This window comes from Bufo gargarizans, chromosome 9 (assembly GCF_014858855.1).
Source record: "Bufo gargarizans isolate SCDJY-AF-19 chromosome 9, ASM1485885v1, whole genome shotgun sequence".
Classification (NCBI taxonomy): Eukaryota; Metazoa; Chordata; class Amphibia; order Anura; family Bufonidae; genus Bufo; species Bufo gargarizans.
Window position 1 is genome coordinate 77580205 of NC_058088.1, and position 20508 is coordinate 77600712.

Below are 20508 nucleotides of genomic sequence, written 5' to 3' on the forward strand. Positions count from 1 at the left end.
TTTTTCAATAATACATTCATTTCATACAAACACACCAAGCCCCTACTGCGCACATAGTAATCCTGTACTCCTGTATGAACACGTGCCATTTCTAGGCAGGCCCAGAGCCTGACTCCTCCCACACAAGTGGCTGATCACGTGATCATGACATCACAAAAGGGCTTTTAGCCCAGTATGTGACCGGACAACAAAGCCGCTCTGAACGCCGCGCAGCGCCACCTGGTGGAGATCAGCACCACCGCACTGGCTGCAGTCTGAGCCTGCGCCGCCTGCTCTCAATGCCGCGTGTCATGTGACCAGGATCACATGATCTCGTTCATCCAGGAAGTGAAGCTGATCTCCTAGAACAGAAAAGCCAACATGGAGAGATACGATAAAGCGGCTCTGAACGCGGCCAACATCCCCCCCGCGGACTTCAGCCAGTGAGTGAGGGGGGCGCTCTGGGCATAGTTTGAACATGGATAACTTTATTGATCGTCATGAGTTTGGTAACTGCGCTGTGCGGAAGAGAACAGAGGGATGAATGGAGTACAGTGCCGTCTGTATAGGAAGTCTTCTCCCTCCGGGATGATGGCGGCGTAGTGATTGTAATGGCTGGTGTCTGTATTAATAATCTATGACTGCGGGGGAAGGGTGGACCTTTATGTGAATATCCTGACCCCTTCTCTGTAGCAGGCGCCATGTGTTTATAGGGGGTTAGAATATGTCATCAGTCAGGTGGGTGTCATGTCTGAACCGGACCCCACAAGTGGGCGGCCACCCTCCGGTCACCGCCGAGCGCTGGCTCTAAGTCTGGTAGTCCCAGAGCGATGAGTGGAGAGGTGGCCATGCTTGCTCGTGTGCGCATTTCAACTGTAGTCAGAAATCCTATAGCGATGAATGGAGAGAGCGTGCTGCACATGCATGTTGTGCTGTCCTGTACTTCAGGTCCCTGTTCTGGAGATAGGTGGGACTCGCACCTATCTGACATTGGTAGCACATCTGAGCACAGGTATCAGCAACCTTCGGCGCTCCAGCTGCTGTGAAACTACAACTCCCAGCATGCAACATTGTTCTTCTGACTCTTATAGAAGTGAATGGAGCATTCCAGGAGTTGTAGTCTCAGAACAGCTGGAGTGGTGGAGGTTGCTGATCCCTGTCCTAGCAATATGCCATCAATGTGCCAGATGGGCCAACCCCTTTAAGACATCCTCCATTTCTGATGAGGCTGGTCCGGTAGACCATTCGGCTTCTGACGTTTTGGCTGATCAAGGTTTTTACATATGCTACATGGATGTGGTGCGCCAGGGTGAGAGCGGCACTGTGTTGGTGTGTTTCTGCTCTGGCTCAGACTTATGTCACCCCTCTACCCCATAGGACATATAGGGAAGGGGGTTTATTGTGATGAGACCACCCTTTTATGCATCTAAGCATTTTTATCCTCCTTGGGTCATTATATTGCAGCGTCACGTTTAAGGCTACTTTCACACTAGCGTTCGATCGGATCCATTCTGAACGGATCCGATCATAATAATGCAGACGGAGGCTCCGTTCAGAACGGATCCGTCTGCATTATTTTTAGCATATAACAGCTAAGTGTGAAAATAGCCTCGTACGGATCCGTCCAGACTTTCAATGTAAAGTCAATGGGGGACGGATCCGCCTGAAGATTGAGCCATATTGTGGCATCTTCAAACGGATCCGTCCCCATTGACTTACATTGTAAGTCTGGACGGATCCGCACGCCTCCACACGGCCAGGCGGACACCCAAACGCTGCAAGCAGCGTTCAGCTGTCCGCCTGTCCGTGCGGAGGCGAGCGGAGCGGAGGCTGAACGCCGCCAGACTGATGCAGTCTGAGCGGATCCGCTCCATTCAGACTGCATCAGGGCTGGACGGCTGCGTTCGGGTCCGCTCGTGAGCCCCTTCAAACGGAGCTCACGAGCGGACCGACGAACGCTAGTGTGAAAGTAGCCTAAGAGCAGCAGAAAATCTCTGATACTTTTTCCTCCTGACTCTTAGAGAAGGACTCCATGCCATCCGTAAATCTCTAGTCCGCTTCAGGCCTCATTCATCCGATCTCATGCAGAAACTGAACATCGTGTAAGACCCCCATTATCATAGGCGGACATATGACCTGATTTTATGTTTATATGCTCATTGTATTTTACATTGCTGACGTACGTGGTCTCTAAACCGTTTTTCTCCTTCTGTGTAAGATAAAAATGTGACGCCTGGCTGTCTGCCTCATGGCTTTGGGGCCACTTAAGTGGGGAAAATTGGCTTGTACCTGGATCAACTTGCAGGATGACAGGCCGAACTGGATGGACAAATGTTTTTTTTTCAGCCTTATATGCTATGTTACTATGTGATGGGCGTTTCTTTTTTTTTTTTTTTTTTTTTTTTTTTTTTTTACACTAAAGACTAAAAGCGACTCTATCTAAACCTGATTAACTTCCTAACGTTGTTTATAATATGCACTCTGTACCTCAGAAGTAACACAACACTTGCTTAGTTTCGTGCCTATGACGTTACAGTTCTGTTCTGCGCATACATAACTGTTTCAAAATCTGAAGCTGAATTCTGCTTCGTTAATGAGGCACAAACCCAAGTTCTGCTTTGGATTTTGAAACAGTAATGTAACATCACAAGCACAAAACTAAACAAATCTCGTGTTACTTGTGGCTAGGAGAAGAAGGCCTCAGCGGCCTCATACATATTGTAAACAAAGTTTTGCAGCTAATCTGGTTCAGATAGAGCAGTCCGAACCCGATCCACTCAACACTACTGATGACCTATCCTCTGGATAAGTCATCAGTATGTGATCGGTGGGGGTCCAACAACTGGGACCCCCGCTGATCAGCTGTTTGAGAAGGCACTGGTGCTCCTGTGAGTGCCGCAGGCTTCTATCAGCTTATCAAGCAAAGCTCCATACATTGTATAGCGGCTGTGCTTGGTATCGCTACTCAGCCTCAGTGGCCTAGGAGAAGCTGTGAGAAGGCTGCGGTGCACGAGTACCTTCTGATCAGTGGGGGTCCCGGATGTAAGATCCACACTGATCACATACTGATGACCTATACAGAAGATAGGTCATCAGTTAAAAAGCCCCTTTAACATGGCCTCAGCGCTCATTTCTGTTCTGTATATACTAATGCTATGCATTAGTACCCTCCGCAAATAAACCTGCAGCCGTGGCACCAGTGTGAGCGGCGCCCTACAGGCTGCGCAGATGATTTTGCTGTAATGTTTAGGCAATAAACCTAAAGTACTGTTAGATTCTGACTGGTAACGGCAATACTGTTATCATATAAACAGTAACCCAGTATAACCAGTAGACTCCAGTCTGTATTTTGTAGGAACAGGTTTCTCTTGGGGTCAGGGAAACCTAAATACAGTAAATATGAGCCAGTGTTAAACGCTACCCATAGTATATAAGAGAAGAAAAAAAGACACAAAATCGCAATAGATAATGAATCGCGCCTACCGTATGATGTTGTGATGAGTCACAACACCTTTGTCTCGCCTTGCTGGTACCCTGTCCAGCTTGCGTGGTATCTGCACTGCTGCCAAGGTCTTTACCCTTACCGCAGAAGCGGTTTCTGGGATGAGAACAGTCGTAGAGAAGAAAAAAACAGGACCTTTTTTCCGGCGCTACTGCAGAAGACGTGGGACCAGATTGGTATTGGTAAGGGTACTTTCACACTTGCGTTTTTCTTTTCCGGCATAGCGTTCCGTCACAGGGGCTCTATACCAGAAAAGATCTGATCAGTTTTATACCCATGCATTCTGAATGGAGAGAAATCCGTTCAGTTTGCATCAGGATGTCTTCAGTTCAGTCGTTTTGACTGATCAGGCAAAAGAGAAAACCGCAGCATGCTACGGTTTTATCTCCGGCGAAAAAAACTGAAGACTTGCCTGAACGCTGGATCCGGCTTTTTTTTCCATAGGGATGTATTAGTGCCGGATCCGGCATTCAGAATGCCGGATCCGTCGTTCCGTTATGCGCATGCGCAGACTGAAAAAAAGGTGAAAAAAAATAAATGCTGGATCCGTTTTGCCGATGACACCGGAGCGACGGATCCGGCATTTCAATGCATTTTTTCGACTGATCAGGCATTTTTAAGACTGATCAGGATCCTGATCAGTCTTACTAATGCCATCAGTTAGCATACATTTTGCCTGATCCGGCAGGCAGTTCCGGCGACGGAACTGCTTGCCGGATCTCTCTGCCGCAAGTGTGAAAGTAGCCTAAAAGGAAAAGCAATTCTTTATTCCAGGTCTACGCGTTTCAGGGGGCAAACAGCCCCCTTCCTCAGGACAATGAATCATATAGTATATAGGAAGGCACGTTTGTTTACATAGCTTGAATATTTGCATTCCTAAAAGGAAGGGTTGTCAGAATAAAAAAGTTTTTCCATATCATCACCACGACGGCACACAAGGAGATTGACCCCTGACCTCTGTATGAGCAGGAACAGAGAAAGGTTTAAATTCCCATCCCAATACCAGTGTTTCCTGTCCCTACAGAGGACACGGCAGAGAAAGGTCTCCCTGTGCGCAGGGAGATGAAGATAGGAATCCTACTGCACACCATAATGGATCGTGGTGTCCCCCTGCTCTCCTGCGGTACCATGCCAACGCTGAGCAGGGGGGAATCGGGAGGGCTCGTTCCAGCTGATCCAGAGCCTGCTCCTGGGGTGAAGTCTCCTGCCTTGCCCCTGGATGCTTAAGCCGGGTTTGCGTGTCGGCTCTTTGAAAAATACGTCACTTCCGGCGGATGCAGGAAGTGATCGTGCAGTGTTCTGGCCGGCATAAAGCGGAGAAGCCACACTGATCTGAGGTCTGGATTCATCATGGCAACATGTCGGGACCAGAGTCGTGTGCCTGCCCTCCGTAAGCTCCCCTGTGGGGAGAAATTGTTATTTCGCTCACTAGGTTTGGGACACACACTTTTGCAGGTCAGGGAGTCCTTTTGATCCTCCTCTCCTTTTTCTTCCAAACACAAGGGTGTTTTTTATCAGAGTTAAATAAATAAATATATATATATACACACACACAGGTCCTTCAAAAACAATTAGCATATTGTGATAAAGTTCATTATTTTCTGTAATGTACTGATAAACATTAGACTTTCATATATTTCAGATTCATTACACACCAAATGAAGTAGTTCAAGCCTTTTATTGTTTTAATATTGATGATTTTGGCATACAGCTGATGAAAACCCAAAATTCCTATCTAAAAAAATTAGCATATCATGAAAAGGTTCTCTAAACAAGCTATTAACCTAATCATCTGAATCAACTAATTAACTCTAAACACCTGCAAAAGATTCCTGAGGCTTTTAAAAACTCCCAGCCTGGTTCATTACTCAAAACCGCAATCATGGGTAAGACTGCCGACCTGACTGCTGTCCAGAAGGCCATCATTGACACCCTCAAGCAAGAGGGTAAGACACAGAAAGAAATTTCTGAACGAATAGGCTGTTCCCAGAGTGCTGTATCAAGGCACCTCAGTGGGACGTCTGTGGGAAGGAAAAAGTGTGGCAGAAAACGCTGCACAACGAGAAGAGGTGACCGGACCCTGAGGAAGATTGTGGAGAAGGACCGATTCCAGACCTTGGGGGACCTGTGGAAGCAGTGGACTGAGTCTGGAGTAGAAACATCCACAGCCACCGTGTACAGGCGTGTGCAGGAAATGGGCTACAGGTGCCGCATTCCCCAGGTCAAGCCACTTTTGAACCAGAAACAGCGGCAGAAGCGCCTGACCTGGGCTACAGAGAAGCAGCACTGGACTGTTGCTCAGTGGTCCAAAGTACTTTTTTCGGATGAAAGCAAATTTTGCATGTCATTCGGAAATCAAGGTGCCAGAGTCTGGAGGAAGACTGGGGAGAGGGAAATGCCAAAATGCCTGAAGTCCAGTGTCAAGTACCCACAGTCAATGATGGTCTGGGGTGCCATGTCAGCTGCTGGTGTTGGTCCACTGTGTTTTATCAAGGGCAGGGTCAATGCAGCTAGCTATCAGGAGATTTTGGAGCACTTCATGCTTCCATCTGCTGAAAAGCTTTATGGAGATGAAGATTTCATTTTTCAGCACGACCTGGCACCTGCTCACAGTGCCAAAACCACTGGTAAATGGTTTACTGGCCATGGTATTACTGTGCTCAATTGGCCTGCCAACTCTCCTGACCTGAACCCCATAGAGAATCTGTGGGATATTGGGAAGAGAAAGTTGAGAGACGCAAGACCCAACACTCTGGATGAGCTTAAGGCCGCTATCGAAGCCTCCTGGGCCTCCATAACACCTCAGCAGTGCCACAGGCTGATTGCCTCCATGCCACGCCGCATCGAAGCAGTCATTTCTGCAAAAGGATTCCCGACCAAGTATTGAGTACATAACTGAACATAATTTTTTGAAGGTTGACTTTTTTTGTATTAAAAACACTTTTTTTTTATTAGTCGGCTGAAATATGCTAATTTTTTTAGATTTGGGTTTTCATGAGCTGTATGCCAAAATCATCAATATTAAAACAATAAAAGGCTTGAACTACTTCAGTTGGTGTGTAATGAATCTAAAATATATGAAAGTCTAATGTTTATCAGTACATTACAGAAAATAATGAACTTTATCACAATATGCAAATTTTTTTTAGAAGGACCTGTTTATGTATATATATGTGTGTGTGTGTGTGTGTAGTGTGTGTGTATATATGTGTGTGTGTGTGTATATATATGTGTGTGTGTGTATATATATATATATATATATAATGGCTGCACACCATTATATATACAATAGAGCTAGGAAATGGGGGTCATTCTAGATAAAAGCGCTAAGAGCTTCCATTATTCATGTATACTCATTTATTGTCGGTATTGTACCACTTCTATCTAGAATGACCCCCATTTCCTAGCTCTATTGTTTGTATATATAATGGTGTGCAGCCATTTTGTTTTTTGTAATTATGTTTGCCTCATGGATATGCACCTGTGATCCTGAAATATATATATCACCTAAAGAATTATTAGGAACACCATACTAATACGGTGTTGGACCCCCTTTTGCCTTCAGAACTGCCTTAATTCTACTTGGCATTGATTGAACAAGGTGCTGATAGTATTCTTTAGAAATGTTGGCCCATATTGATAGGATAGTATCTTGCAGTTGATGGAGATTTGAGGGATGCACATTCAGGGCACGAAGCTCCCGTTCCACCACATCCCAAAGATGCTCTATTGGGTTGAGATCTGGTGACTGTGGGGGCCATTTTAGTACAGTGAACTCATTGTCATGTTCAAGAAACCAATTTGAAATGATTTGAGCTTTGTGACATGGTGCATTAGCCTGCTGGAAGTAGCCATCAGAGGATTGGTACATGGTGGTCATGAAGGGATGGACATGGTCAGAAACAATGCTCAGGTAGCCCGTGGCATTTAAACGATGGCCAATTGGCACTAAGGGGCCTAAAGTGTGCCCAGAAAACATCCCCCACACCATTACACCACCAGCCTGCACAGTGGTAACAAGGCATGATGGATACATGTTCTCATTCTGTTTACACCAAATTTGGACTCTACCATTTGAATGTCTCAACAAAAATCGAGACTCATCAGACCAGGCAACATTTTTCCAGTCTTCAACAGGACAATTTTGGTGAGCTCGTGCAAATTGTAGCCTCTTTTTCCTATTTGTAGTGGAGATGAGTGGTACCCGGTGGGGTCTTCTGCTGTTGTAGCCCACCTTTCTTTCCCATTCTGACATTCAGTTTGGAGTTCAGGAGATTGTCTTGACCAGGACCACAACCCTACATGCATTGAAGCAACTGCCATGTGATTGGTTGACTAGATTATCGCATTAATGAGAAATAGAACAGGTGTTCCTAATAATTCTTTAGGTGAGTGTGTGTGTGTATATATGTATATGTGTGTGTGTGTATATATATATATATATATATATATATATATATATATATATATATATATATATATATATATATATATATATATATATATATATATATATATATATATATATATATATATATATATATATATATATATATATTCCGGCAGCACTCGCTTTTGTAGTTAATCAGGTGCACGCGTCTCACCCTTGACATCAGGCATGTATATCCATGAAAAATCAACGCAGCACTCTTCTTGTAAAAAAAAACCGCAGTGTCTTTATTCACACATGTGACACAAAATAGGCAACGTTTCAATCCCCTACCGGGATCCTTCTCAAGCCAAGTGCACAGACCAATTAAATTTCCATCGCATCCACCTTCATGACGGCACCAAAATAGAGGTTGCTCCCTTGTCGCTCTAAGGACAGGAAACAGAGAGGGTTAAAAGGGCCCCTCCCCTTACACACCCCAGTGTTTTCCTGTCCCTACAGGACAAGAGGATGCACGGATGAAGGGGGCCGGTCGATCAGGTCCTCCTGTGGTCTCCTTTCTCCTGGCATTAACCCCCCCCAGGCCAGTACTCTGACCGTTTGGGAGTCCCCTGTCTTGGGTCCGACGACCCTGAACCAGTTTGGCTGCTCGGCGGGGCTCTGAGCAGGCTGCGGGCTCTTTGCTTATGCAGCCGTGTCCCACGCTGTTTTCAGGCGGTGTCATGAGGGTGCTGTTTGCAGCATGCTGCAGCAGACGGCCTGAATGAAGCAAATTGCCAGGCAGGTGGGTGCAATTTCAGTGGAGGGCGGTGCTGTAAGAGAGGGATCCCTTTCCACACGTGGAACACCTCTCCAGTCTGTGTTTGCTCCACGCTCAGACTACAGGCACCATGGAAGCGGATCGTGCTGACCTTGTAGAAGCCCGGAAGACGTCTGTAACAGTGAGTAAGGTGGTATATCCACCCATTCCCCTTCATCACTGTTTTCTTACAAGGTTCTCTTTGTCCCTTCTTTTTTTCACGGGGTCAAGGAGCCTTCAGGGGGGAGGGGGGGGGGGAGGAGGTAGGAGGCAGGAGGCAGCCAAGGTTTTGTTCTAATATGCTGTATTACCTTACCCATATAGGCACCCTATCTGTAACACCCATATAGGCACTTTGGGACTTTGGTCAGCTAAGATGCAGGACATTAGGTCCATGATTAGGGAAGAGATTCGCTCTGCTATGGATGAAAAACATTCCCTTGCTGAACCGTGCCCTAGCGCTGCTCCCGCTAAGCGCCCTAGAATCTCTGCTGAATCCTCCTCCGATACTGATGACACCCCTATGGCTGTTGGTGGATCCTCAGACATATTATGTGAGGAAGGGGAAAGGGAGGACTCTGACTCAGAATCAGTAGTGAAATACTATTTTGATTCTGTTATTATAGACTCCTTTTTGTCCGCCGTCCGTAATACCATGGACATTGAAGAGGAGGTACAACCAGATGTTTGTACAGGACCAGATGTTTGAGAGCCAGGAGGCGTAAAGTTTTTACTGTAAACCCAAATCTGAAGGATCTCATCATGGATGAGTGGGTGGGTGTTAATAGAAGGTTCTTGGTCCCTAGAGAATTCAGGACTAGACTTCCATTCAGTCCTGAAGATGCAAAAATCTGGGATGAAATGCCTAAAATAGATGTACAGGTCGCTAAAGCAGGCAAACGTACATCCGTTCCCTTTGAGGATGCCTCCCAACTTAAGGACCCCATGGACTGTAGGTTGCAAGGGTTACATAGCCAGGCTATAAGCTGTGCGCTGCGATTGGCCAGCACTGCAGCAAGGGACACGCCTCCTTCAAAAAAATCAGTCCAATACAACAGACGGAGCTGAGACACCGGAGCATATACCGGGCGAACGGAGCGGCGCCCAGGCATACTAGTAAGTGCAGGGGGACCCCTGGGCGCCGCTCTGCCCACAGGTATAGTTAGTTTTTAGTTTGTATATTAGTGAAAGGTCCTCTTTAAGAAACTATGGGAGACGGGGCCATTTTCATTAAAACTAATGTGGCAGCCACTTCTTTTGCAAGGTCAATGTTTGTTGGCTTAACAGAGTTGAGGACCATCTTAGGAAGGGTACTTCTAGGGATAAGAGTCCTTTCCCCTCCTTAAAATGGCCACAGGTTTTCTGGCTAATGCTTCCACAGAATCTGTGAGGTTTACCGCCAGATCCTCATCCTTGTCTAACTCTTGTCTAACTCTGTCCACTCTGGCTTAAGTCTTGGTCGGGGGACGCCTTTATAAAAAAATTGACTTTGCTCAATTCCTTTTAAGGGGTCCCTGGTGTTCGGGCCAGAGTTGGCCAAGATTTTGGGAGATGTCCTTTCTTCCAGACACCAAAAATGAAAATCTTGTCCTCAAGGTATCATCCCTACAGAGTCTCAGGCTTCTATTCAGGATTTCGTGAGGGTTCTGGGCTTCATGACCTTCTGCATACAGGCAGTAGCTTGGAGTCAGGCCCACTCCAGACACCTCCAGTCCAATCTTCTCTCCCACTGGGACCGAAGTCAATCGTCCCTAGACAAAAAGATTCCAATTTCCTCAGTCACCAAAAGATCCCTGAATTGGTGGCAGGACAAGAGGAATCTCTCTGTAGGAATCTTCTGGTCCCATTCTCCTGTAGTGACAGTAACTACAGATGCAAGCGCGATTGGGGAGCAGTGTCCCAATGGGGCTTGGTTCAGGGTGTCTGGACATCAGAGATAGGTTGGAGGTCCTCCAATTACAGGGAACTCGGGGCTGTTTGGGAAGCACTAAGGTCCCTTCAGGGTCAGCTAGTCTGGAAACATCTCAGGATTTACTCTGACAATACAACAGCAGTCTCCTTCATAAGGCATCAGGGTGGGGCATGCCACCCTCATCTTCAGAATCTATCCAAGGAGATATTTTCCTGGGCAGAAAAGACAGTCCTTTCCATCACAGCTGTACACCTGAGAGTAGTGAACAATGTCCAGGCAGATTTCTTGAGCAGAAGAAGAGTAGTCCCAGGGAAGTGGGAGCTCCACAAGGCTGCGTTTGAGATGATAGCCCAGAACTGGGGTCATCCTCAGGTGGACCTGTTTGCTACCAGGGGAAACAGAAAGTTCCCCTTGTTCTTACATTTTGGGAACTGATCTCCCCGAACCCCTGGGCCCGGGAGGTAGTAAAATCCGGTTACAGGATAGAATTTTCTTCAGTCCCCCCCAAAAAAAGTTCATTGTATCCCGCCTCAGGTCTCTGACTGCTCAGAACAAGATCTGGCAGGGAGTGCAAGACCTTAAAAAAGACCTTAAAAAATGGAAGTGGTAGTCTCAAGAGCAAGGAAGAGGTTTTTACTCCAATCTATTACTAGTTACAAAAAAAAAGAGGGCTCGTTCCAAACCATAATAAATCTAAAATCCCTGAACAAATAAATATCTTACTGAAAATTCAGGATGGAGTCCCTGGGGTCAATAAGACCGTTAATAGGAAAAGACTCCTTAATGTGCACGGTGGACTTAAGACACCTATTACCACGTCCCAATTCATGTCACTTCCCAAAAGTTTCTGCTGTTCTCCATCAGAGACCACAGAGGGTTTATACACCATTATCAATTCATGGCCCTACCATTTAGAATTTCCTCCGCACCCAGGATTTTCACCAAACTTGTAGTCGAGATGGTGGCATATGTGAGGAAAAGGGGACTAATCTTAGTCCCATACTTAGATGATTTTCTCTTAATTGGCGATCCCATAGACCACCTATTGGCAGATTTAGACATCTTTCTGTCACCACTGGGCAAACGGGTGGATAGTAAACATCAACAAATCAAAAATATGTTTCCTGGGGGTGATTCTAGACTCTCACTACGGGAGAAGGTCAGTGTCATGGTAAGTAAGATAAGGGAAGGAAACAGAACACGGCAAAGCAAACAAAACAACTGACTAGGCCCCAAATGCTAGGGAACAATGGGGTCACCTCCTAGCAATCCCTAAAACACATTCCCTAAGCTGCTATGCCCATGTGCATACCTCGATGGTAGATGTGCACATGCCCACGTACCTAAGACTATAACACACTGAAACAAACCCTCAGCTGTAGGGAAGAGGGAAAAAGACATCCAGCTCCTTTAACAACCGAAGGAGCTAGCGTCACCCTAGAGGCCTAGGAAAAACAGACACAGAAAGAAAAAGGACTTATCTAGAGATGTGTTGAAGCAGACAATCCAAACTTCCAGAGCTCACACAAGGCAGAACTATAACCAGCAAAGGCTATAGGGAGAGAGAGGAATAAATAGCCTCACAAATTACCAAAAGAACAACACCGGGGAGGAGGTGGGATTCTGTTCAAACCCACAACAAAACAAACTGTCGGATCGAGTCATGTGCAGAAACTCTGACAGATCTCCTCAGAACACCCACAGGACAGGGCGTGACAGTCAGACAGTTTCAATAGAAAATCTGCTCCATAAGGGAAGCAATGAGTCTTTTGGGCCTACTCGCATCATGCATAACCTCAGTACCTTGGAGTCAACTGCATTTTTTACCTCTACAGATTTGCATTCTCAGAGTTTGGAACAGGCAACAGGTTACTCTAGACTAGAGTGTCCATTCCTCATATGGTAAAGACATCGCTATGTTGGTGGACAGTCCCAAGGAACCTCTCCAGGGGAGTAGTATGGAAGAGAACTCCCTATGTGCAAATCATGACGGACGCAAGTCAGGATGGGGAGCGAAAATGGAAGATTACGATCGGGGCTTCTGGCCCCAGTCGATCAGCTCTCAGTTGTCAAATTTCCGAGAACTGAGGGCAGTTCCTAAATCCCTAAAAATCATTTCGGACAACACGACGACCATTGCCTACCTCTCCCATCAGGGAGGGACAAAGTCAAAAAATCTCCTGGCCTTATCTACCAAGATCTTCAACTTTGTAGAACAAAACGTAAGGTCTATTTCAGCGATCCATCTCAAGGGGTCGCTGAATCTAGAGGCGGACTATCTCAGTCGGAAGAAATTAGACCAGACAGAATGGTCTCTAAATACAGAAGTCTTTTTTTTCGGGAACGGAATTGTGGACCCGAAAGTGCAGGTCCGCAGGTCCCGTTCCAGGCAGCACATAGTGCGGCCCCATAGAAATGAATGGGTCCGCAATTCCGTTCCGCAAAATGCGGAACAGAATTGCAGACGTGTGAATGGACCCTTATTCCGGATTTTTTATTTTTAATAAATGGAGAATCATTTTATCGATACATAGTTGAATAAATACATTGCATTAATGGGTAAGTGCTATAAATGCATATGTTTTCAGGGTATAGGCAGACTATAGGGTGCTGTAAATAGCCTGTCTGCTGATAAATCTATAAGGCTACATTTACATCTGCGTCGTAAGTAACCCAAGTCCATCTGAAAAACTCCTCCACTTTGTCCTTTGTCAAAAAAATGTCTGTTAGGGGATTAAATAGATCATCTGGAGAGGGGGGCTAAAGCAGTTTACTTACCTCTCCAATTCCCTGATGCTGCCATTCCAACACTTTAAGGGTCTCCGCTTCCTTGCCCTCAGTCAGTGATTTATTGAACAGACATCTCCTGCCATTTGCTTGACCTTGGACTACAAAGTGGGGGCCAGGTAATTGTTGGAATGGCAGCAGTGGGGGGATCGGTTATGTAATACTTACGTTTTTTTTTATTAAAGGGAGTCTGTCACCAGCATTTAACTTTTTTAACCTTTCCCACTGCTCCCTAGCATGCTTAAAGTTAATAAAAACGTTACCTCTGGCATCTTTCCTGCTCTTATAAATCCATCAAAAACGATCTTTATAAGATATGCAAATGAGGGCTCGCAAGTGCCCAGGGGCGGAGTTACTCTTACTGGAAAAAATGTATTCCACTGAACAACACCTTTTAGATTGGCTCCCTTTTATTAATAGGGTTTTTTGTGTTTTTGGGGGGGGAACTCTAGCGTTCCCTTCATAAAGCCACTGTCGGGGAGCATGCGATCTTCATGAGATACACAGATGCTCATGTATCCTACTAGTTATTTTTACTAGCCTGCCTGCGGGAGGGACTGGTGATCTGTCATTATTGTTGTTCTTATTAATGCTATGCTCAGTAATTTAATCTATTGCTAATAGATCAGTCATAGTTTTCATGTGGAAGTAACTATTTCTGTCACAGCTCCTGTTTGACTCGTTTTTACTTTACAGAAATGACGGGTCCCTACTTTCCACCCTGAAGACTCTCCTATTCTTCACCATCTTAATGATTATGCTACCGATCGGCCTGTACTTTTCCTCGAAGGTTTACGTGTTTGAAGGTCAGTATGTTCATTATGACCGTTTGTACAGCAAGATTTATTTTTTGTAATGTTACGTATGATCAGACTGTATATCTGTGCTCGTTGTACATGACAGTCAGGCGATGGCACATGGAGTGGAAATATTTTGCCGCCAGTTCTGAGCTACTTCTTGGTTTCTCTCAGCATGTGTCACTTTTCTTCGACACAGATGCAAAGATCAGTTTGACGATTCACATTGGGGTTCAGGTGGTGACGCAATAGCAGGTGATAGCTTTTAGATGCATGTCGGCAGGACCAGCTAACCATCTAATGTGTGTTGGGGCCTCTTCACTTTTCCTCAAGGGCGGATGTCAGGGGAATAAATATTGGGACATCCCTACTATAAACCAGTAGTTCTGGTACAGAATTAACCCTGTAATGTTTTTGTTGTTACTAGAAGTCAATTGACTAGTTACAGATACCCAAAATGGTGAAAAATGACATATAAAAGTATAACTACGTCTCCTTGTGGCTGTCCCCATACAGTATAATGTCTCCTTGTGGCTCCAAGTGTCTTTTTCTTCTAAATGGGCATTTGTCGTGATATATATCGTTATCGCAATAAATTTCTTAATATAGTTATCGTGGGAATATTTTGGATATCGTCCAACCCTAGGCACAGCTTAGCCCCAATAATGTAAATGGAGCTGAGCTGAAATACTAAGCACAGCTGCTATACTATGTACGGCACTGTGCTTGGTGAGCAAGGAGATGCCATGGCACTCACAGGCATGCCAGTGTTTTCTCAAACAGTTGTCAGACCACCACCGATCACATGCTGATGACCTATCCAGAGGATCTGGAATCTTAGAAAACACTTGCATGAATGTTTCTGGGAGGCTGGGACAGAGATCTGTTGGCTGAAAGTGTTCGACTGACACTAATGTGTATGTTCCGCGTAAGAAATCTATGGTGCTTTTTGATTTCTGCTATGGTCTTTTCATGTGATGTCCTCTTGGAATTTACATAAGAAGATAAGGCAGTAAACTGACACTAGTGTTATCGAATCCTTCCCTTTACAAGCAAATGTTAGTTGCGCCGCAATCTGCGACTTTTCCCTGCTCACGCCAGGTCTAAAAAAGTGGAGGGGTCGGGCCGGTAGGCCCATCTCGTTTATAATTTTCTACGCCTGTTTTAGATAATCGATAACAAGCGTTCGTATAAACGCTCTTTAGCGATCATCTTGCAGTGTAATACTGCCGCCGATTGCCCGATGAGCAAGCAAATGCTTGTTCATTGGGCAATCCAGATCTTTTGGCATGTTAAAAAAATTATTACACAGAACGATAATCTGCCACCGTCAAACCACTATACAGCATGGAGACGAGCAATGGCATAATGATCACTCCTCCCCATGCTGCGGAGGAGATCGCTGCATGTAATAACATCCGTCTCCTCTGCTAGCGAGCAGACAATGCCGGAAGGGACAATAAATAGCCTGCCACGTCGGGCTGTGTAATACAGCCTTAAACCTGCCTGTATTGGTAAAGAGAACTGCAGTAAAGTGATCTGTACAGATCAAGAAGTGGCAAATATTATCAGGCTTAGGGTACGTTCACACTAGCGCTTTTCTTTTCCGGCACTGAGGTCCATCACAGGGGCTCTATACTGGAAAATAACTGATCAGTTTTATCCCCATGCATTCTGAATTCTTCAGTTCAGTCACTGAACGGCGTTTTGGGTGGAGGAAATACCGCAGCATGCTGCGGTATTATCTCCGTCCAAAATCCTGGATCAGATGCCGGATCCGGCATTAATTTACAGACCGGTAAAAATAAATATATAACTGATCGGTTTCTCAGGATGACATCCGGAGAAACGGATCCGTTCTTGCAATGCATTTGTAAGACGGATCTGCATCCGTATCCGTCTACAAATGCTGTCCGTTTGCATGCAGATTGCCGGATCCGGCAGGCAGTTCTGGCGACGGAACTGCTTGCTGGATCACTCTGCCTTAGTGGTCAGTGTGATTTTATGATTTTAGTTTAAATATAGATATTGACATGGAAAATGAATGACCATAATCATCAAAAGTTCTTTAAAAATGTTAAACCTAAAAATGGGATTCAAACAATAGGTCATTTTCTGATGGCGGGTTCCTTTTAATAGATGGTGTGCTGCTGGAAATCTGCAGCGCCACCTCAGGGGAAATGAAGCATTGCACAGTTCTCATTGTAGTCAATGCCTCTCCAAGGTCTTCCAGGCTCATATGCCGTGTAGCCAACCTAAGAATGGCTTAATGTTTGAAAATGTGATTTTTCTTACTTGAACAACCCCATCAAAAACGTCTGTACAACCCACAGGCATTTTTTTTTTCTTCATGTGTACATTTTCAAAGGTTGCCATATTTGCCTGCCTGTCCAATTGTTTCACTAACCCAGTATATTTTGCTCTTTTGTTTCTAGGTGCCTATGGGATGTCCAACAAGGACAGTTACTTCTACGCTGCCATTGTGGCTGTGATCGCGGTACATGTGGTCTTGGCCATGTTTGTATACGTGGCGTGGAATGAAGGTTCTCCGCAGTGGCGTGAAGGAAAACAAGACTGAGGCCTTCTGACATTGCGCAGGATAAGGACTCTATGCACAGGGATCCCATGCACACTGCACATGGCTTCTATGTACAATGTGCATGTACTTGTGATAATTTAAGTTATAGGGTAATACATTTTTTAATTGCATTTCATATGCCCAGTTTCGTATTATAGAGAGATAGGTTTAAAGGAAACAGTCCACCATTGTTGGGAACATACATTTTTTATTTTTTTTTGTCTGAGACATCAGAGACCTCTCCTGCCCCCACCCTTATATATGTATGTCTGTGCAAAACGTTCTTCACTTTAAATAACCAATAAAAAGAAATAAAGCCAATGAGGTTGTTGGGGTATTCTTAGTGTTTGTGTGTTTGAAAGGTTTGTCTGTAAATCTATTAGTCTCTGTCCACTCCACATTTTTATCCTATCAAAATGACCAGGTTTTTTTTTGGGTGTGTTTTTATCATGTAAAAAAAACATCAAGATTGTGCAATAGGATGCCTATGGATGAGTTCACATCCCTGGCAGATTCTTTTGTCATTTTTGCCCAAAAAAATGATTGCGCCCGATGGACCACAGTCGGTGGGATCTGTTAGGCACCGTTGATGTCCGTTGTGTGATAGATCCAGTGCACCTGTCATTTCTTTGACAGTACAGAGAACCAAACGTGACAACACAGATGTGAATTTGTTGAATCTTGTAGCATCCGGTTATCATTAACTTGCATTACATTGTGTAAAAAAAATTAAAAAAAAATATATGCATTGGGGAAAAAAATCCTGATGGAAATTTGACAAATGCACCCTTCTATCCATGAGAGAAGCTCCATGTGAAACCTATGGGTCTGTTTCAAATGAAAATGGACATTTAAAACGGATAAGCCAAACATGATGTGAACAGGCCCTTAAACAGATCTGAAACCCTCTCTTTATATGCTGATTAAAGGGGTTTCTCCGGTTTCAGGGCTGAACCCGGACATGCATTCCCCTTCACTCCTTTAGCATTTCCTTGTTCCGATGCTCCCCTTGCCTTGCGCTGCATTGCACAGAGCAAGGTCTGTTTGTTGTGAGCCGGTGATGTACTGGGCTTCACATCCGCATGCTAGGCGGAGACTTCTGCCTAGCAGGGAGCCCAGTGATGTCACTGGCACAAATGGGGGGTATATAGCGCTGTTCTGGGTCTTTTTTATAGACTGATATCACTGATACCGGCTCTAGAACCGCCCAGAACAGCGCTATACACTGTCCATTTGGGTCGGTGACGTCACCAGGCCCCCTAGTATACTGACCTTGTCCTGCCCAATACAGTGCAAGGCAAGGGGAGCATTGCAGCAAGAAAATGCTCCACTCGTACACACCCTTTAATCTAATAAGGGGTTTCCCTAGTTTTGCAAGTAACTTAAAATTTCATTAGCTCTATTTTTTTATTATTCCTTAATGGGGTTCTACACAGACTGTCAGAGAAGCAATTAATTTATTAAGAGTAGGGATGAGCGAACCCATGGAAGTTCGGGTTCGCCGGCTTCGGCCGAACTTCAGGTCAAACTTGACCCTGAACCTGGACCCCATTGAAGTCACTGGGGACCCAAACTTTACTTTAATATTTTCCGTTATAACGGATAATAATAGCATTCTCAAGGCAGAATGTAAAAGGATATGGCAATTTAGTGGTTAGAAAAAAACTAACTTGTGGTGATGTCATCGCAGGTCCTTCTATCTTCATTCAGCAGGACTTGCCAAAGGACCAGGGATGTCACCGCGCTCACCACATGGTGAGTGCAGTGACGTCATCGCAGGTCCTGCTAAAAGAAATTGGAAGACACAGCGGCAGCGTGATCAAGTGGATGAGGTTTTTTTTTTTTTTTTTTTTTTTTTTTTTTTTTTTTAAATACTATAACGGAAAATAATAAAATGACTCGCACCCGGACTTCAGTGAAAAAGTTCAGGTCCGGCTACCCGGGTTCGCTCATCCCTAATTCAGAGGCATCTGCCTCTCAATTAGGCGCATCTCATTCCAGCGCAGGGGGATCAAGACTGGCATATGGGAACGCCATTCTTGATAAAGGTCCCTGATTATGTTTACTTGCAGCAGCCATTTAGTAATAGAGACAGCAGGAAGTGCTGCAATACTGGTGGTGACATATGTGTTGTCTTTTTGAAAAATGATGGTTGAAATTCCACTTTGTTATTAAACAGTTTTACCAGAATCTTCTGAGAAGCACATTGAAAGATGACAAACAACATGGCCGCAGTTCCTATTGTAAGCTGTCGCAAAAATGGCCGATATCTCTGAAAGTATACTGTAAAATAAAATTTGTTAGGGCTCATTCAGACGGCCGTAGTGTTTTGCGGATCCGCAAAACACGGATGCCGGCCGTGTGTGTTCCGCAATTTGCGGACCGCACATGGTCGCAACCATAATAGAAAATGCCTATTCTTGTATGAGATTGCGGACAAGTATAGGACATGCTCTATCTTTTCCGTGAAACCACGGATGCGGACAGAACACGGTGTGCTATCTGCATTTTTTTGCGGACCCATTCAAATGAATGGGTCTGCACCAGTTCCGCAAATTTGCAGAACGGATGCGGACCCATTCATATAGTGGTGTGAATGAGCCCTTACACGTATAACTTCTGATTTCTAATATATGGTCAGTTTTTAAATCTTAGTATTTGCTGTGGCCTTAACACTTTTCTTACACAAGATTTATCAAAACGGGTGTAAAGGAAAACTGAATTTAACCTTTCGTTTTTCAGAGCTCCTTTGGAAAATGAAAGGTGGAATCTGATTGGTTGCTATGGGCATCTTCGCCAGTTTTGATAAATGTCCCTCAATGTGTCTTTCCTGGGAGATACTGTAAAGATTTCCCTAGCACTTCCACCAGTGTCCAGCAGAGGGGGCATTCTGATTGTGCAGATGACAACACAATGCATGGACCCAACAAGTTACTGGAAGTAAAAACCTAAATCACTCCAAGCAGGGATGGGAAGATCTGATAATCTGGCACTATCGGATGACAATCAATTAGAAAATTCCTTTCTAATTAGGGCATATCAACATGAACTACACGGCAGAGAAGAGAATTAGGCCTCTTTTTACACAAGCGTGACGGATTAGGGTGCGTTTAGTGAAACTCGCACCATTTTGCAAGTAAGTTCAGTCAGTTTTGTCTGCGATTGCGTTCAGTTTTTTCCGTGTGGGTGCAATGCGTTTTGATGCGTTTTTCACGTGCGTGATAAAAAACTGAAGGTTTATAAACAACATCTCCTAGCAACCATCAGTCAAAAACGCATTGCAGATGCGATGCGTTTTTCATGCAGCCCCATTCACTTCTATGGGGCTGTGTGAAAAACGCAGAATATAGAACATCCTGTGGTTTTCACGCAACGCACAAGGGATGCGTGAAAAACAACGCTCATCTACACAGCCCCATTGAAATGAATGGGTCAGGATTCAGTGCGGGTGCTATGCATTCACGTCACGCATTGCACCCGCGCAGAAAGTTCGCTCGTGTGAAAGGGACCTTAGGCTGAATTCACATCACCATTTAGCTTTCCAGTCTTCAGAATGGAAGTCCAGGGATAAAAAAACATCCATTATTTTGAGCATAAGATCAGTTTTTGTCGCTTTCATTTGAGATCAGTTATTTTTGAACAGAGGAAAAAATAACTAATCTCTCACAGAACTGACACAAACTGATGCTCCAAAAAAAAAAAAAACGGATCAGTTAGGCTACTTTCACATCGCCACTTTGTATTCCAGTGTTGAGATCCGGAAG

The 20508-nt window shown here is 44.8% G+C and overlaps 1 protein-coding gene across 1 annotated transcript; it reads left to right on the plus strand.

The window, feature by feature from the left end:
• The first annotated feature begins 268 nt into the window (after window positions 1–268).
• VMA21 (vacuolar ATPase assembly factor VMA21) lies at window positions 269–17065 on the plus strand. The gene is made up of 3 exons (XM_044306413.1): window positions 269–422; window positions 14066–14175; window positions 16602–17065. The coding sequence occupies exons 1-3, from the start codon at window positions 361–363 to the stop codon at window positions 16742–16744; spliced, it is 315 nt and encodes a 104-aa protein (XP_044162348.1). The 5' UTR covers window positions 269–360; the 3' UTR covers window positions 16745–17065.
• Window positions 17066–20508: the final 3443 nt, after the last annotated feature.

Excerpts from the sequence above, each read along its gene's own strand:
- VMA21 (XM_044306413.1), top strand. The coding sequence starts at position 361 with ATGGAGAGATACGATAAAGCGGCTCTGAACGCGGCCAACATCCCCCCC. Across the intron at positions 423-14,065 it reads CCCCCCGCGGACTTCAGCCA|AAATGACGGGTCCCTACTTT; the intron begins GTGAGTGAGGGG and ends TTTACTTTACAG. Across the intron at positions 14,176-16,601 it reads GAAGGTTTACGTGTTTGAAG|GTGCCTATGGGATGTCCAAC; the intron begins GTCAGTATGTTC and ends TTTTGTTTCTAG.